Source organism: Onychostruthus taczanowskii, unplaced genomic scaffold (assembly GCF_017590055.1).
Source record: "Onychostruthus taczanowskii isolate IOZ18803 unplaced genomic scaffold, ASM1759005v1 scaffold18, whole genome shotgun sequence".
NCBI classification, from domain to species: domain Eukaryota; kingdom Metazoa; phylum Chordata; class Aves; order Passeriformes; family Passeridae; genus Onychostruthus; species Onychostruthus taczanowskii.
The window spans coordinates 9,623,769-9,639,195 of record NW_024499017.1 but is presented as its reverse complement, the minus strand read 5'-3'; the positions used below and the strand labels follow the sequence as shown (position 1 = coordinate 9,639,195).

The 15,427-nt window shown below is 42.7% G+C and overlaps 1 protein-coding gene across 4 annotated transcripts in view; it reads right to left on the bottom strand.

The window, feature by feature from the left end:
• Window positions 1–15,400, bottom strand: part of GAN (gigaxonin) — a 33,499-nt gene extending 18,099 nt beyond the window's left edge. For 3 of the 4 annotated variants that reach the window (XR_005952389.1, XR_005952388.1, XM_041400821.1), the window contains exons 1-3: window positions 15,165–15,400; window positions 1,562–1,676; window positions 373–723 (exon numbers count right to left, since the gene is read on the bottom strand). Coding sequence is in view for 2 of the 4 variants with exons in the window: in XM_041400821.1 (XP_041256755.1) it covers window positions 373–723; window positions 1,562–1,676; window positions 15,165–15,331 (633 nt within the window). In the remaining 2 variants the exon portion in view is untranslated. The remainder of the gene's footprint in view (window positions 1–372; window positions 724–1,561; window positions 1,677–15,164) is intronic. The other variant, XM_041400822.1, reaches the window with a different exon arrangement.
• Window positions 15,401–15,427: the final 27 nt, after the last annotated feature.

Genomic DNA, 15,427 nt, shown 5'->3' with positions numbered 1-15,427 from the left:
TTGAGAGTTTTTGATACTGGCAAGGAATAAACTATACAAGAGAGCGTTAGTAAGAAAATGCATCAAGTCCTCCAAGTTTCTCTATAAACATGCTGCTTGCTCTCCCATCATCTAAACAAGATTATATCATCAAATGTCAAAATGGTGCTTTTTTTTCTTAATGCCTATTAAATAATGAAGGCAGCAGATAATATACCATCCACACAGCTTTCACCCTTTTACTGCAATGCTGTGGTCTGCATTTCAGGCAAAATTCAATAAATTCTATAAGATTAGTCCTGAAAGAAACAGATCTATTTCAAGCTCCCACTGATTAGAATGAACACTCCAATTTGTGACACGTTCAAAACATAAACATTTGGATGTCCTGACCTTTCTGGATTCTGAATCATGAGAAATCCACCTAATCACCGCTTCAAAGACGTATCTTTCGTTTCCAACATTGAGCTTTTCCATGGACAGCACTTCTTTCAGTTTTTGAGGAGTCAGTTCCAAGAATTCCTCTGTGCTGCTGACATCTCGAAAGTGAGTTTCCAGATACTCTGAGGCAAGGTAGTGAACATGATGCAAACAATAGTGCAGTGCAAAGTCCCGAATACCAATACAGTTCTCAGCAGCTATGCAACCTTCTAAAAACTCACAGCAGAGAGTTTTTAAGTCTGTAAGCAGCAGGAGATCAGCTGCCTGTACCACATCTTGGATAGTTTCTTCATTTAGCCTGATCTGCAAGAATTAATTTAGAAGTTATAGCTACTATCACTCATTTGTTCCATGACATGCCCGCATTCATTACACTCATTCTCAGTGGCTGAAAAATGGAGTATTAATGCCAGTGTAAGAATCAGGAGAAACTGATATGACTGCTAACCATTAATTAATTAACGCAGGGTTGGAAAGGCATTTGCTTGACAGAAGGTGTGGAGCAGAAATTTTGATAAATTCATGAAGTAACCAACCATAAAATTGCTCATCTCATCCAGGAACCTAAAATGAGTTTTGCTGTAATAAATAAATAATTTTTTTAAACATACATGCAGGAATGAATTTCAAGCCAAATCTTCCTTTTCTTTTTCTGCTGAAAGCTAAACTTGTTCACCAATCTTATTCTGGTTCCAAATAAACTGGACACACCAACTTTAATTCCTGCTAAGGCTCCTGGCAGGCAGATCTGACAAGAGGCCAGAGAGGTGGGCACAAGGGGGAGGGAGGGAAGCTGCCTGGTGTACTGTAATCCCCAGTAATGGGGTCTCCATCTCTGTGGCTACCAAAGCAGTCCTCTGTCACAGATAACAAACACTGCCTGTTTTAAAGCAGGTTACTGAAGGTAGCCACCAATTTTAATACAAGGGTTTGACATTGACTCTAAATTGTAAAGTCCTTGCCTGCTACACAAGAACAGGAGACAACTCCTGCAGAGCCTACTGCTCTACTTCACATGCACAGTCCCACTCTGCAGAAGCTCTATGACAAAGTTTTAAACATCTTTCAGGACAGCAGTGTTAAAACTCAAGTTATTTTGCCAAATAGTCCAAGTGAGGTTTAGGGGTTTTTAATACCATACCTGCCCACTGAAGATGTAGTCTAGTATCTCTTTCATGATATCAACAGATATCCCTTCGAGTTCAATCTTGTATGTTGAACCATCATCCTTTGGAGGATTGTAATTCAATTTTGTTCTAAGAGAAGAGAAAAGGAAAAGAGCAAAGTTCAAAATCTGGGCACTGGTTGCTGTTAGTTTCTGAAGAATCTGAGATCTTAGAATACGGATGTCCTGAGCTGCAACAGAGATGTTAAAACCTTTCAATGTGATGGAAAAACTGTCCCTTGAATTAGCACGTAGGTATGGCCTCTGATACTGCTCATCACATTTCCAAACTGAACGAATCTGTCAGCCTTGCAAACTACCCAGGCCATCAAAGAGCCAATGTTTTATCCCAGCTCATTCATCACAAGCATTCAAAAACTTCATTCAGACCTTCCAACAGAAGAGCAGCTCTGCTGACAGATGAAACACAAGAATTTGCTTTGATAAAGGTGGAAAAAAATCCAAAGCAAAACAAAACCAAAACTTTTTTTACCAAGAAAGAAATAATTAGAGTTAGCAGATGTGATCAGAATATTTACTGGCAGCACAAACATTTGGATTGCATTACCATTTTGTGTAGTTCATGATGTTTTCAGCCTAATGCTGTGCCTGGCTGTAACCAAGCCATGCACTCACACTTGCACAGAACAGCCCATGTGCTGCTCGGCAGAGCTTTAAATATTCATCTACATCAGTGGACACTTCACTTACAAGCCATTTCTTTAAACATACCAGGAGCACTGTGATGTGCCTGTGAATAGCATGGTGGAGACTAGGGGGAAAGGTGAGGAAGTAATAATAGCACAGCAGACACTTTGCTTTCCACCAGCTGTCAGTGCAAACACTTCTTCCAGGAGAGACAACTTTAAGTGTTCAAAAGGGAGCAGCATCCACCAATTTGGTGCAAACAGCCACAAGAGCTAATAAAAGATCAGTTTTTAACATATTTTTCCACATTTTGGTCAATGAAGAATACATTATATAAAGACAAGAAAGTTTGTTTCCCTACTTCTGTGTATATATAGTGACCTACATCTACCACAGCACACTAAAATAAAAGCTTTTAAAACTTTCTAACATTCATTTGAATATATCCTTAGATAGAATCAGTTGCTTAATGTGAAAAGCTGTGGCTTTGCTAAGCAGAAAGTGTCCAGCCTCCTGCTATCCACACTCATGCTAAGCAAATACATAAATAGGTCTTAGCTAAGGGCAGATTCTGCCTCACTTACTCATATCGGAATAAATTAAGTTTCTCACAAATTAAGCTGTAACTCACATCAAATAAAACCTTAGCCTGTAAGGAGCTATTTTTAAGTGTGAATAAGGGCAGTAATTTTAGCCCTCTAGTTTATCATACTTGTGGTGTTGCCTTCACATTCCTTTTCCACTCTGCAGAACACCCCGAGATAGCAGTGCCCATGCACCAGGGCTGGAGCTGCCTCACCCTGGCTGTACAGCACCTGGCACAAGTTACAATACAAATAACAACAACAACAACGTGGTGTGGGTTAGGAAATTGTTTCTTTCCTAACACCTGGAAGGAGATTAGGAAAGTTATGTGACTCCCATTAAAGCGTATGCTGCAAGAGCAGGCACTGATTTACAGCCTGTCAGCTGAAAATTCCTGCCCCAAATGTACATTTCCAGCAGAACACACAACGTGTACCTCAGCCCGAGCCATCCTTGCCCATGTGCAGTGTGCCTTTTCTATGTCTACAAGCTCCAAACGAGCTACAGAGCATATACACACAGGGCAACATGCCTTTACACTTCTAACAGAGCAAGGGCTTCTTTACACACATTTTCAAATCTATCCAAACTACCTCCACTTGAGTTCTGGGATTCTTGCTTTGCAACAAAAGGCACTTCTGGATTCCTAGGATGAAACTGTGTTTTCTTTTAATTTAACATAAAATGTATCAAGGTTCACAAGGTTTCTGCTTCCTTCAGCAGAAAAAAGCAGTTGGGTGATCCCTGATCTCACCTGAGTCAGGAACCCGTAAGTAGCTGTCATGATCAAATACACAGCAGTATCTACACAGAACCTGGGGTGTCCAACATATTGAGGGGCTTAAAACAGGTCCAAGGCATATAATAAGCATGTTGATGCCAGCACTAATGGGGAGATTAGGGAAAGGACTCATGCTATTTATCACTAACTTTCATCTTAGCATCACCTGTACACACCCAAGCTAAATCACCTTATTGCATGGACTTTACACTGACGCCTCCTGGTAACAAGAAACTGTTGTTCAGAGTTTTTGGGTCTTATCAGGGTAGATGCTCTAACTGCTGTGTGCTTCTTCAGGCATCAACAGCTCGTGAGCTGAAAAGAAATGACCTAGGCCCTAACACAAGGGAAAAACACGGAGCCAAAGCAGAAAAATAACCTTGAGAACAAATCAAATTACTTCAAAGTTACAGACACTTGTATCTAGGCAAACATTCACCTTATGCAAATCCTTCCTAGTTCAGATTAAATTTTGTTCATATCACCTGTCATGGGAAGCAATAGTGATGCATCTGTCACATTATTTTAATTTGTTGGTTAATAAAATATAAGGTTATTTATTTCAGTACAAGTACTTCTGAGCTATGCCAAGAGAGCAATTCCCAAAGACAGCTGGATGTACTCCTTGTCACTTACATCAAAACTGCAGGACAGCTACTGGCTGTTGGAAGAGGGGAGGAAAAATATGATGCAAGGACATATTATAACCAGGTTTGGGGCTGGAAAAGTTTAAGAAAAAAAAATAATGAGTCCAAATGAAAAGAAAGCTGAAGGAGGAGAGAAAAGTAGGAGGTGTGCAAGCAGAGGGCAAGGAGCCACCTCTCCTCTTGCATCACCCAGCACCAGCTGTGACCTGCACCCACACCTCACCCGCAAACTGAGGCCTGGGCATCCCTGTCATAACACCAGAGACAGAACGAGAAAGTTTCCAAACATATTTGTTCCCAGTTCAGAAAGACAATGGGCAGCACATGGAGAAATACTTAACCCTTGTGCTCTCTCAAATTTCCCTTTAGAAAGTAAGTTACCAGCTATGCTTAAGCAGCAATCTGTCAGCATCCCAGAAGGAGGATGCCTTCTTTCTGCCACGCTCTTCCTCAGGGTGATTTATTCAGCCTGTGAGAGCTGGAAGTGGCAACCAGCAGCCCAAGGTGCAGAGATGGGCCAGCTGCAGCACAGCTGCTTCTAACACAGGCATGTGACAGCTTCCTACTGCGGACAACATTTCTAATTACTTTAAAAGCACTCCAAGCTGCCAAACCACAGCTGAAAAGGCTGCTTCAGTCTTCCTTAATTCAGATGGAAGACCAGAACATGGAGATCTAGAAGGAAACAACCCTCCCAGACAACCAAAAGCCCCATGAGTTGGGAGCAGAGCACAGGCAAGACAGAGCTGGAGGAAATGAAACAAGGCAACTTCTTCATCCTGTTTTCTCAAGTAATTTAATTTTGAGCAACTTGACTCCATACACGTTTTAAAATAATAATTTCCATTTTTTAATTAGGATCATGATTGTAAGTTGAAATTGCTTCCAGTAATATAAAACTGTTCTCAACATCCATCCCAGCATCTTGTGCCTCGTCAGGAAAACTGCTGGCACACACAACACCTTGAGCCAGTGGCATAAGAACAAATGGGTTGATGTTGTGTTTTGATGTTGTCTGTGTGACAAATTTAGAATCTGCTGTTCCACATCACTTAAGGAATACAATCCTAATGAGTCATCTGAAACGCTCTGCATGAGGCAGAATGAGGATAAAAATTCCAGTACCTCTTCTGTATAGGGAAGCAGTATAAGCAAGGTGAATCCTCAAAATGAAAACACAGGCCCAAGAAGTGGTGTTGATACTGCTAGGAACAACAATTTACCACTAATGACATCAAACAGGTTCAAATAATAAAAAAAAAAACAAACCCACAAGCAAAAAGCAAAACAACAGGTAAATTAAGACTGTCCACAGTTCTTGTTAAAATTAGGATGGAACTTCTAACTTACTGTTATTTTAAAAGAGCAAAACAAATCAAAGGACACCCAATACTTCTGACCTTACAGCCAATACCTGTGAAATCACTGTTGTGGGACAGTTAAGATTTATAAGAAGCAGATTGAAAAACAAAAATCCATGTGCCTGAAAACTTGGTTTTCTTACTTTTTACAGTTGAAACTTTATAGGAGGGGACTAATCTCTTTTAAATAATCAACTAGACAAAACAACAAACAAAATGAAAATTCAAGTTAAGAACTTGACCATCACCACCACCACTTGCTTTCCTGAGTCAGACATAATTTTGTGGGAATATTTTCATCTTTGAAATCTCTGCCTTATCTGTAAACTACTAAGAAAAGACAACTGATGTGTTTTTGTAATGGTCACATAAGTTATACAGAGAACAAGAGCACAACTCCTGGAAAGCTTTAATCCTCAGCGTGCTGGTATATTGCAACCTCAACAAATAAAGAAAACACCTGTCTGCAAAGACTGTGCCTACCAGAATGCTCCAGACCACACTCACCACAAGCAGGTTGTTGATATTTACAGTGAACAGCCATCAAAAAATCTGGGAAACAAGAGACAGACGTTTTGGGTTTGATGCTTTGCAACACAAAACTTTTACCTGCTCTCACGTCACCACGGTGCAAACGCAGTTCACTGACCTATTTACACTGCAGGGTGTCAGGAACCAGACAAGAGGGAGACACTTGTCTTTTGGAAAGGAGCTGTCTTCCCAAATTAATGATTTTGCTCCAGATTAGCCATTAAGGGCTGGTCTAAACATGCTTTGCCAGTATTGCCACACTAGCAAACTGTAATATTTGAGTAGCAAAGCTGTCCTTCGAAACCGAAGGGCAATAAAATTGGGGTTTGATGAATTATTCTTTACCTGCACCAGTGTTTTGGCCTTCTCCAGAGAGCATCAGCATTTTAAAATGAAGTTGGACCTCCAACAAATTGTTCTAGCAAAGACATGCACCAAACCTAAAACATGCTCACAAGGATGACTCAGTCCCAAAAATGACAAGTGAGTACTTGGAGATTTTGCATCACTAACGAGAAAACAAAAAAAAAATCTGCTTTTGATGCAAATATAAAGTCCATTTAGTCTCCTGGTCTGGGTTTCCTTATGTAGGTTTTAGTCTTTCAAGTACAAGCTTTCCATGGCAAACCTAATTAAGTTCTAGTTAGGACTGACCATTTCAATGGTGAAGTTTTTCATTTGTCTGCCTTTATCCCTGCAACGTTTTCTCCCATAAAGGCTGGTCTTTCTACGTGCAAAAAAACTCCTTAATAATCACATTATTAAACAGGTCAGACATAAAAACATGATGCAGCAATTCACTCCACCCACTGCCACCCTCCAAAAAGACATTTTACAACCAAATCAGAAGGTTTCCTTTGAGGTCGCACCCTGGCCTTTAGCACCACACATAAAAGTCAGTCTTCACCACACCCTGCAAAGGGTGCCAGCTCTCAGAAGACTTTGGCTATGCCTCTCCTATGTCTCTCTCCTTAAGATTATCTCTAACTACAACTACAGATCTCAAGGCAAAGGAGTCCATTTAACAGCTCAGCACAAAATCTTGCAAAAGTTGCTTTGTTTGCTTTAAGAGAAACAAAAACTATGACATATAACTTAATTTTTTCAACTATTGAAAAGTTTAAGTCAGGCACAAATGTGGCTTCATCCCTTTCCATAAGAAAAGGAACAAGGCAATTCCTTCAACAGCAGCACAGGGGACAGGTACAGGGCTCATGGGCTTTGCTCAATTAAGAGCTTGTTTACCACGAAAATCTGAAATTACCCTGATTACACTGAGCTCATCCAGAGCTAGATTGTAATCTAAATTGGAAATCTACCCTCAACCAGAGTGTCTTGCCTAAACATGTGAGTTAGCCCTAAGTAGACAGAACACACACTCAACAAACTGTGCCCAAGGACGGACCCTGGCAGTTCTCAGCAGCACCAAGGACCTGATGTTTCATCTCACTTTGGTTTTCTTTAGCCAGCACAGGAAACAACCAAGCAACTGCACCAGCTGAGCTTACAAACAAGTCGAACACAAGCAATGCAGATCAGCTGCTGTGGTTCTGCACCCTGTGCATGGCACAAAGCACAGCTCAGGCTCATCTCTGATGTGGTGGAGCACACCTGGTTCAGCAGTTGCTGTTCACCTGTGACAGAAACACCTGCTGGGTTTAGAAAGGTGGTTTGGGTTTGGTTTTCTTCTGCTCCACTCGACACTCAAGTCCACTCACTGAACTGATGATTCCCAGCAGAGTCACACTTTTTAGGTAGCAGTTTGGAATCAGGACTTCCTCAGAAAAACAAGGAAAGACATTTTTGAAATAGAGTTTTAAGTCAAGAAATGAAGAGTGTCTTACTTGCAATATGTCTTCTTTCAGATTAACTCCACTTTTAAACTTGTTTAAAATGTTTTTTTTAGAAGAAACATGTACAATGTTATACAGTACCCATGATGCTAAATTTGCAACTCCACTTTTAAACTTGTTTAAAATGTTTTTTTAGAAGAAACATGTACAGTGTTATACAGTACCCATGCTGCTAAATTTGTTGTTAAATATATTTAAGAAATGCAATGCTGTGCAGCATGTGTCTAATAACCCAAATAGTCCTGTATTATTATTATTTAATTAATTTAACTTTATTCCTGAAAATATTATTATTTAACAAACACCAACAGATCTGCTGGGAAAACTTGGATTAACCAGGTTTTTACACCTCACTTATCCTTACAGCACATGGGAGCAATAAGCAACAGAGTTGGAGAAAGATTTTCATAATTGATGGCAAGTATGAAGTCAAATGGACAAAATTATAAGTGCATGAGTAGTGTTGTGGAACAGCTAGAAGATGTTTGGAATCCAGCTGAGGGAAGCACTGGAATTCTGGATATGCCCAGAGCTGGAAAACACAGATCTGCAAGATTTTCACAGAAAGCAATGCCACAGCCAAGAGGAAAAAGGAACCAGGAGCATGGATTTCATCAGCACAGGAGCCTCCAACACAGAGCACTTCTCATGTCCATAAACAAGAGCTGCACCAGGCAGCCCACGCTGTCCAGGGGATGTAAACCAACATGCCTGAGGACATAAACCAGCCACCAACCACATGGTATTAAGGACATACTTCCTTGATAGGGACAAGGACTTTCAGGGCTGTGCATAAGCAGTGATTTATTTTGATTTTTTGGACATATTAAGCCATGGCAAACATAAAATATGAGAGGCAAAGACAGGAGTGGAGACTCCCCTGTGCATGGGTAGCACTACATTGGTACTCAGTACCAGCACACAGAGAAACTTCTGTACAATATTCAGAATAAGAGTCTGAACAGAGTGAGGAAACAAATCCTTTCAAACCATTCATTACTGTTCATATTTGCCAATCCACACCAGAAAAAAGTTCCTTTAGTAACTGCAGACAAGACCAACACAAACAAAACAGGTTCAAAGAATTAAAAGAGAACACCACCAAGAAAACCAAAACACAAGTGAAGCATTTCTGACTCATCAGCTCCAGACACATCAGCTCTGTTCCAGCCACAAAATACACTGTAAATCAAGGGGAAAAAAAACCAAGAATAAAAAAGGTTCTTTTAATAAGAAAAGTTTTGTCAAACAAGGCAATTAATACAAGTGCAAAGGCAACCTACAGAGTATAAATTACCCAGACATCCCAAGCAGCCCCATCCTGCCACACCTTCCATCCCAGCTCGCCTCTTACGTCAGGCACGCAGATGAGCTGCGCGTCTCCAGGTACAAAGAAAGGACAAGAAATTTCATCTCTAGTTCTCCTGGGTAAACAAGATGCTCTGATTCCCAGTTCTCCCTCTGCCTGACGTGTAGCAGCAGCCCAACTGTATTTTTTTTACTATTTTGGGCTGGGTAAGAGCCTTATGGCTTCTTCCCTTCAGGCGATCTCTAGGGGCTTGTTGGAGCAGGAATATAATTAACAACTCCCCATTCAAGCCTGGTATAGTGACTTCTAAATCCCTTTTTAAACCATAAACTTTTAACATACCTTTATCACTGTTGCCCCTCAACTACTTATCCAAACATAACATGCATGTAGGCACTTCTGAGTCGTGCCAGGCACAGAGTTTCTGGCCAAGGCAACTATTTTGATTTATTGCCTCTCAAAGTCACAGAGACTTTACAACCCAGCTACCACTAAAACATAATAGGTAGCATTTCAATGTAATTTTTTTAATCAAAACCAAAACAAAACTATGTCAAATTTAAAAAAAAAAAAAAAGTCTGGAAGCAAATTCTGGCCTGATCTGTTCCTGACTTCCTACTGCCAGGGCAGCCTCCAAAGCTCCCAGGAGACTGCCAGAAACAAACTTCTCAAAAGAAACCTTGAAGACAACAATGGCTTTAGAGCCCTCCTTTACAGTGCAGTTACCACAACACCACCCTGCACACCCAGTGAAGAGGGAACAAGCCCTGGCACAATTACAGCATGATTTGGCTAAAGCAGAACTTGGGAGCACGGCATTCTGACAACCAAACAGCTCCCAGCTCCAGCTGCCATTTGTCTTCCTGACTTCAACATTCATCCCAAATTAAAGTTTTAAAACACTATAAAAGATCTCTATAAATGTCAGTAAAAAACAAACAGGTACCAGGAAATAAGCAGCAGAAGCTCCTGGCATGTGTTGGCTCCTACTTGACCTTGCTCTATATTCATTGTCCAACAGGTATAACAAGAAGTGCCCAGTGGCACCTCCAGGGTGCAGGAGGGACATCCCAGCCCACCTCCCACACCAGCACTCACAGATGCTCCCAGACACACTCACACAGGGATGGAGTCTCAGCAGGCTCCCCTCGTGACAGCTGCAAATGCTTCAAGTGCCAGCACACAGAGGAAAGGGCAGGAGGTCAGTGATGGGGGCCACGTCCCCCCACACCTCCATGGAAATCTATTTCAGCATTGCCCATGGCTGTGCAGGGTCTTGCAAGGTCTGCAGTGTTTTAGGGATGTCAGAAGGCTGAACAGGACAAGTGCAAGGATGCAAAGGCTGTCAGGTTATTTCTGACCAAAACCCATTTACAAGCAGTACAGCTATTTATAAGTACATTAAAATAATATGAACTTAACCTTACATTTACATTCTTGTTTAGTTATATTATGCTCCTCTGAAAAAAAGATTTAAATATGATTACTGATCCATTACTGAATTTGGAAAGCCTTGGGGAACAGTATAGAACACATACAGCCATCTGTAATCTGCTCACGCAGATGTGTGAAAATCAAAGACAAAACTTGCTGAGGTAACAAAAACGTCTTAATTCAATTTGTAATGCAGCAGCACAATCCCTGCGTAACAACATTAAATTTGTCTAAGAATATGGGCTTAAATATCCTCTTTGTTGAGGTAGTTCCCACGTGCTCCCTGTGATCCAGGCAAGCAGACAGTAGGTGAGCAAAATATAAAGAGTTGCAAGTTTCAGCTGGCCAGGAACGACTCATGCCAGACAGTGACAGATCTGTTCAGATGGGAACATCTGCTGCTACTGCTGAGGATACCAGGAATGCTTGGACCAAATCTATCCTATAAAAGGTTGGTGGATCTATGCCACAGCTCAGGCCAAACTTACTAGTGCAAGCATGGTTTGCTCAGGGAAAAGCCCTCACACCCCAGTGTAATTTACACCGAGCTCTCAAACGAAATTAATTAAACCAGGGCAATGGATCTACACTAAGGCAATCACCAGGACAAAGAGTGCTACCAAAAAAAGGGCAGGTTTCTGGCTGATTTATACAGAAGAGAAAACCAAGAGCTAACCTGGCTTGAATATAACTGCTCTGGGATGCACAGCAGCATCACCTTGAGCCAAACCACACTTTGTCCTGTGGCAGTTTCTTCCTGAGGAACCCTCCTTTTCTCAGGCTCAGGAACATACCACAAGATGTTAGAGATATGCAGGGAGACTTCTGTGCTTTGTAAATGGCAGGATTTGCTCCAGGGGCACACAGAGGGGTTAGATAAACCTGTACACATAAAGGAATTCTGTAGGAATTCACACAACTGCTCCAGACCTCACTGGCCTGAGAGAGCTACAAACCACTTGGCATTAAGCAGTTGAGGCAAAACTTCAAGAATGAAACTACTACAAAAATTAAAATTCTTACTGGTCCCACAGACTGAAAATTTGAAAATGCAACAGGCCTTTTTTATTTTTCTGTACTTGCAGCAGCCAATGGATCAGACAATCAGGTGGGACCCATGACACCAATAACACTTCCAATGTGTTTCTGTGCCCCTTCATGCCTTTTTTTCTCTCACCACTGAAGCTGCTATCTTTGAGCTGCATGGATAATCCAGTTGCCAAATAACTAGTGAGAAAACACATCACTATAATTTACAAGTGTCCTACTCATAACCAGTCAGCCAAAGAGCTTCCATGCAAAACTAAAAAACAGGTAACGCTCCTCTCTCCGTGGCTGCACAAATCCTTCAGCACACACAGACTGCTCACACCCAACCACCCCCTCAAAGTCCATGCCTACTTATTTTCCTACTCACACCCTAAACTAGGCATTCATGCAAACCCTACAGCTTCTGAACTCGCCCACCAACTTGCCCACAGCCACAGCACATAATGAGACAGCCAGACACTGCAAACACCACAGCAACTCATACTTCCACTGCTTCACTTCAAGTTTCACGTAAACGATTGTTTTTATTCCAAGTTTTACTTCTGAAAGTACTTAATGGATTTTTCTGAGCTTTATATTGGAATTTTTCAAATGAGAGCAATCTGAATCAATTGGCATTTGGAGACTGTAGCAGCTTGTGGTACCAGAGCTTTGGAATCAGCCACCCTTAAAGTACAGGGGCAGGAAATGCTTGTGTCTCCTGCAATAACTGTTTATATAGAGGCCTAAACTGATTTTCTTTGAAAAACCAACACACAAAATAAATGGGAGCTGCACAGACTAGGCACAAGGTGGAGATTAATTTCAACTCCAAAAAAAGCCACTGTGTTTCCTTGGCTGGAAACACAATGCTCCACCATTGGCAACCTACCTGACCAATCCTACCCAATGTGAAGACCAGCTGGACTAAGAGAGAGATCCTGGAGTGATAAAAAGAAGAGAGACAGACAGCAAGTAAAAATTAGGCTCTGCAAAGGTAGGTAATACAAATGTGTTTCCTAATGTGCCATGCAAGAACTGTATTTTTGGTTCTTTACATCTTGAAAGCCTGAGGAGAAGACATGAGTAAGCTTAAAAAAAAAAAAAATACACCAAACCTCACACTTAATCATATTTATATATTAATGCATGTAACCTACTTTCACACATAGTTAATGAGTTCCTTCATGAGATTTGAACCTGAACAATTCTGAGTTTAAAAAAACCACAACTCTAATGACTACAAGTTTTGTTGCTAATGTAGTTGTGTCTGGAGCTCTTATTCCTCACACACAATTAACCCATGTTTCCCCAGTACATTTTTCACAGATTAACAAAATGCAAAACTTAAAGATGAAATTCTGTGAAAAGGCACTTCTCCATAGGAAGATTTACAGTATGTTTTAGTTAAGCTTTTTTTTTTTTCACGGTAAAAAATTTGACATTTTCTCTAAACTCATCCTGCTGTAGCAGTAGAACAGCAGTTTTTCCAAGGACATGACCTCTTACCACCCACAGCAACTCTTCTGAAACCTAATGTCAGGCATATGGCCATCTCAAATATGATGTCCAATGGCCTAAAAAGCATTCAGGCATTTTGAAGAGTATGAATCAATGGCTCATTTCTATTTCACATCTTTGATTTCTTTCACCACAGTCTTCCAAACATGCTTCTCAAGACAAGCAGTGACGAAAAATTATTAGTAATACATAGGCTCCACCACATCCTTTTTGCAAATTCTTGATGATATTCCTTCTATGTGCATTTTATTTCATGTTATATCTCAGCTCTGCTAGCTCAGTCAGTGCAGAGAACTGTTTACTTAAGTCTGTGTATGATCACTGCTATTTAAAAGTTATTCACCGGCCTCATATTCTATTTATTTTTAGTTTATTTTTGTACTTGAGAATGTTGAAGTTGTACTACAGTGGTCACCCAAAATAATGTATTGCCTAAAAGCAGATTATATGACACTGCACAAGGTTTCATTTTTTCAGACTGTAGCATAAAGAATTCCCATCCTGACCTAGCAAAAAGATGCAAATTTTATGACAGCTTCACAGGAAGCAGCAGCTGGAAGAACTGTCCAAACAGTACAAAAAGTCTGCTACAGATTTATGATAATCCTGTGTTTAAATGATACTGAAGGTCTGCTCCTACTTTACACATGAAAACAAAACAAATGTCTTTATTACCTGCAAATGAGTGGACTTAAAAACCCTTTGAAATTAACCACTTGTATGTTTTGTTTACCCACTCTGACATGCAGACATGTACCATAACATCTCGTGGAGGCTATATTCTTTTCACCTGCTGTCACTGGGCTTGTCAGCACTGAGTGTGATGGGGTTCAGCCTGGTGTCAGCAGGACTTTCCGTGAGCTGGGTTTCCCTGCACACACAGCCCAGGAGCAGCAGTTTGCCAGGCTGAAACCATGACTGTGCTAATGCAGCTCATCCTCCCCAGCACTCGCTGTCAGTGGCACAGTTCTGACTGCACATGCTGGTGACACCCCTGCCAAGAGCTGCCAGCGATCCTGGCACGGCCAGGCTTTGTCCCTCTGGCAATTTCCGAGTGATGTTCTTAGATGCTGCGGGGGCACAAGCGATGGGGAGACAAATCTGTATTTTTATTTTTCTAATTTATAAGATGATGTACTTCAGAACCCATGACCACCACCTGGAGCCCTGTCTTGCTAAAAGACATTAAGGAGAAAAAAAAATGATGCTGAAGTGCTGACTCGGTGCGGCCGAGGGACACACAGAGCCCAGCACCTCACAATGCCCTGGGATGCTGCCCCTCGGCCGGACACCTCCCTCACCATCCTCACACTTCACTCTTTAGGGATTACTTGTTCACACCAGACGCCTGCAGCAATGAAGTTGTTGGGAGGATTTTTTTCCCTGGTGGGTGACACAGCCTCTCAGAGCTAGAAAAGCAGCGGTGTGATGCCGAGAACACGACGGCTCCTGCGGAGGGGCCCGGCGGCACCGGCCGGAGGCAGGGAAGGAGGGAAGGAGGGAGGGAAGGAAGGAGGTGCCCCAGCAGCTGCTCCCACAGAACCACAGAATAGCTGGTGTTGGAAGGGAGCTCTAGAGATCACCCAGTCCAGCTCCTCTGCCAAGGCACAGGACAGGAGCTCCTACCTGGAGCAGGTGACACAGGAACGCGTCCAGCTGCGGTTTGAATGTCTCCGGAGAGGGAGCCTCCACACCCTCCCTGAGCGCTCGGGCCAACTCCGGGCCGAGGCGCAGCCGGGGTCCGCAGACCCCCCCGCCGGCCTTTCCCGACTCCTTCGCCCTCACACTCGGCGGATCCCGCTCCTTACATAACCCCGGCCCCGCTCCCCGCAGCGCGGCCCCTCCGAGCGGCCGCCCGGGGGCTGCGGGCCCGCCCGTACCTGATGTAGGGGCTGGCGGCCGCCAGGATGTTCTTCTGCACCGGGATCTCCTCGCCCTCCAGCACCAGGTGCGCGTCGCAGAACCGCGTCTCCTCCCGGAACGAGCTGAGCGCCCGCAGCAGCCGCGCCGGGTGCTGCGGGTCCGACACGGCGCTCGGGCCCGACATGGTGCTGCTGCCGCCGCCGAGCCGGGCCGGGCCGGGCCGGCTCAGTCCCTGCCCTCACACCATGGCTGAGCGCCCGCCCGCCGCTGACATCATCTC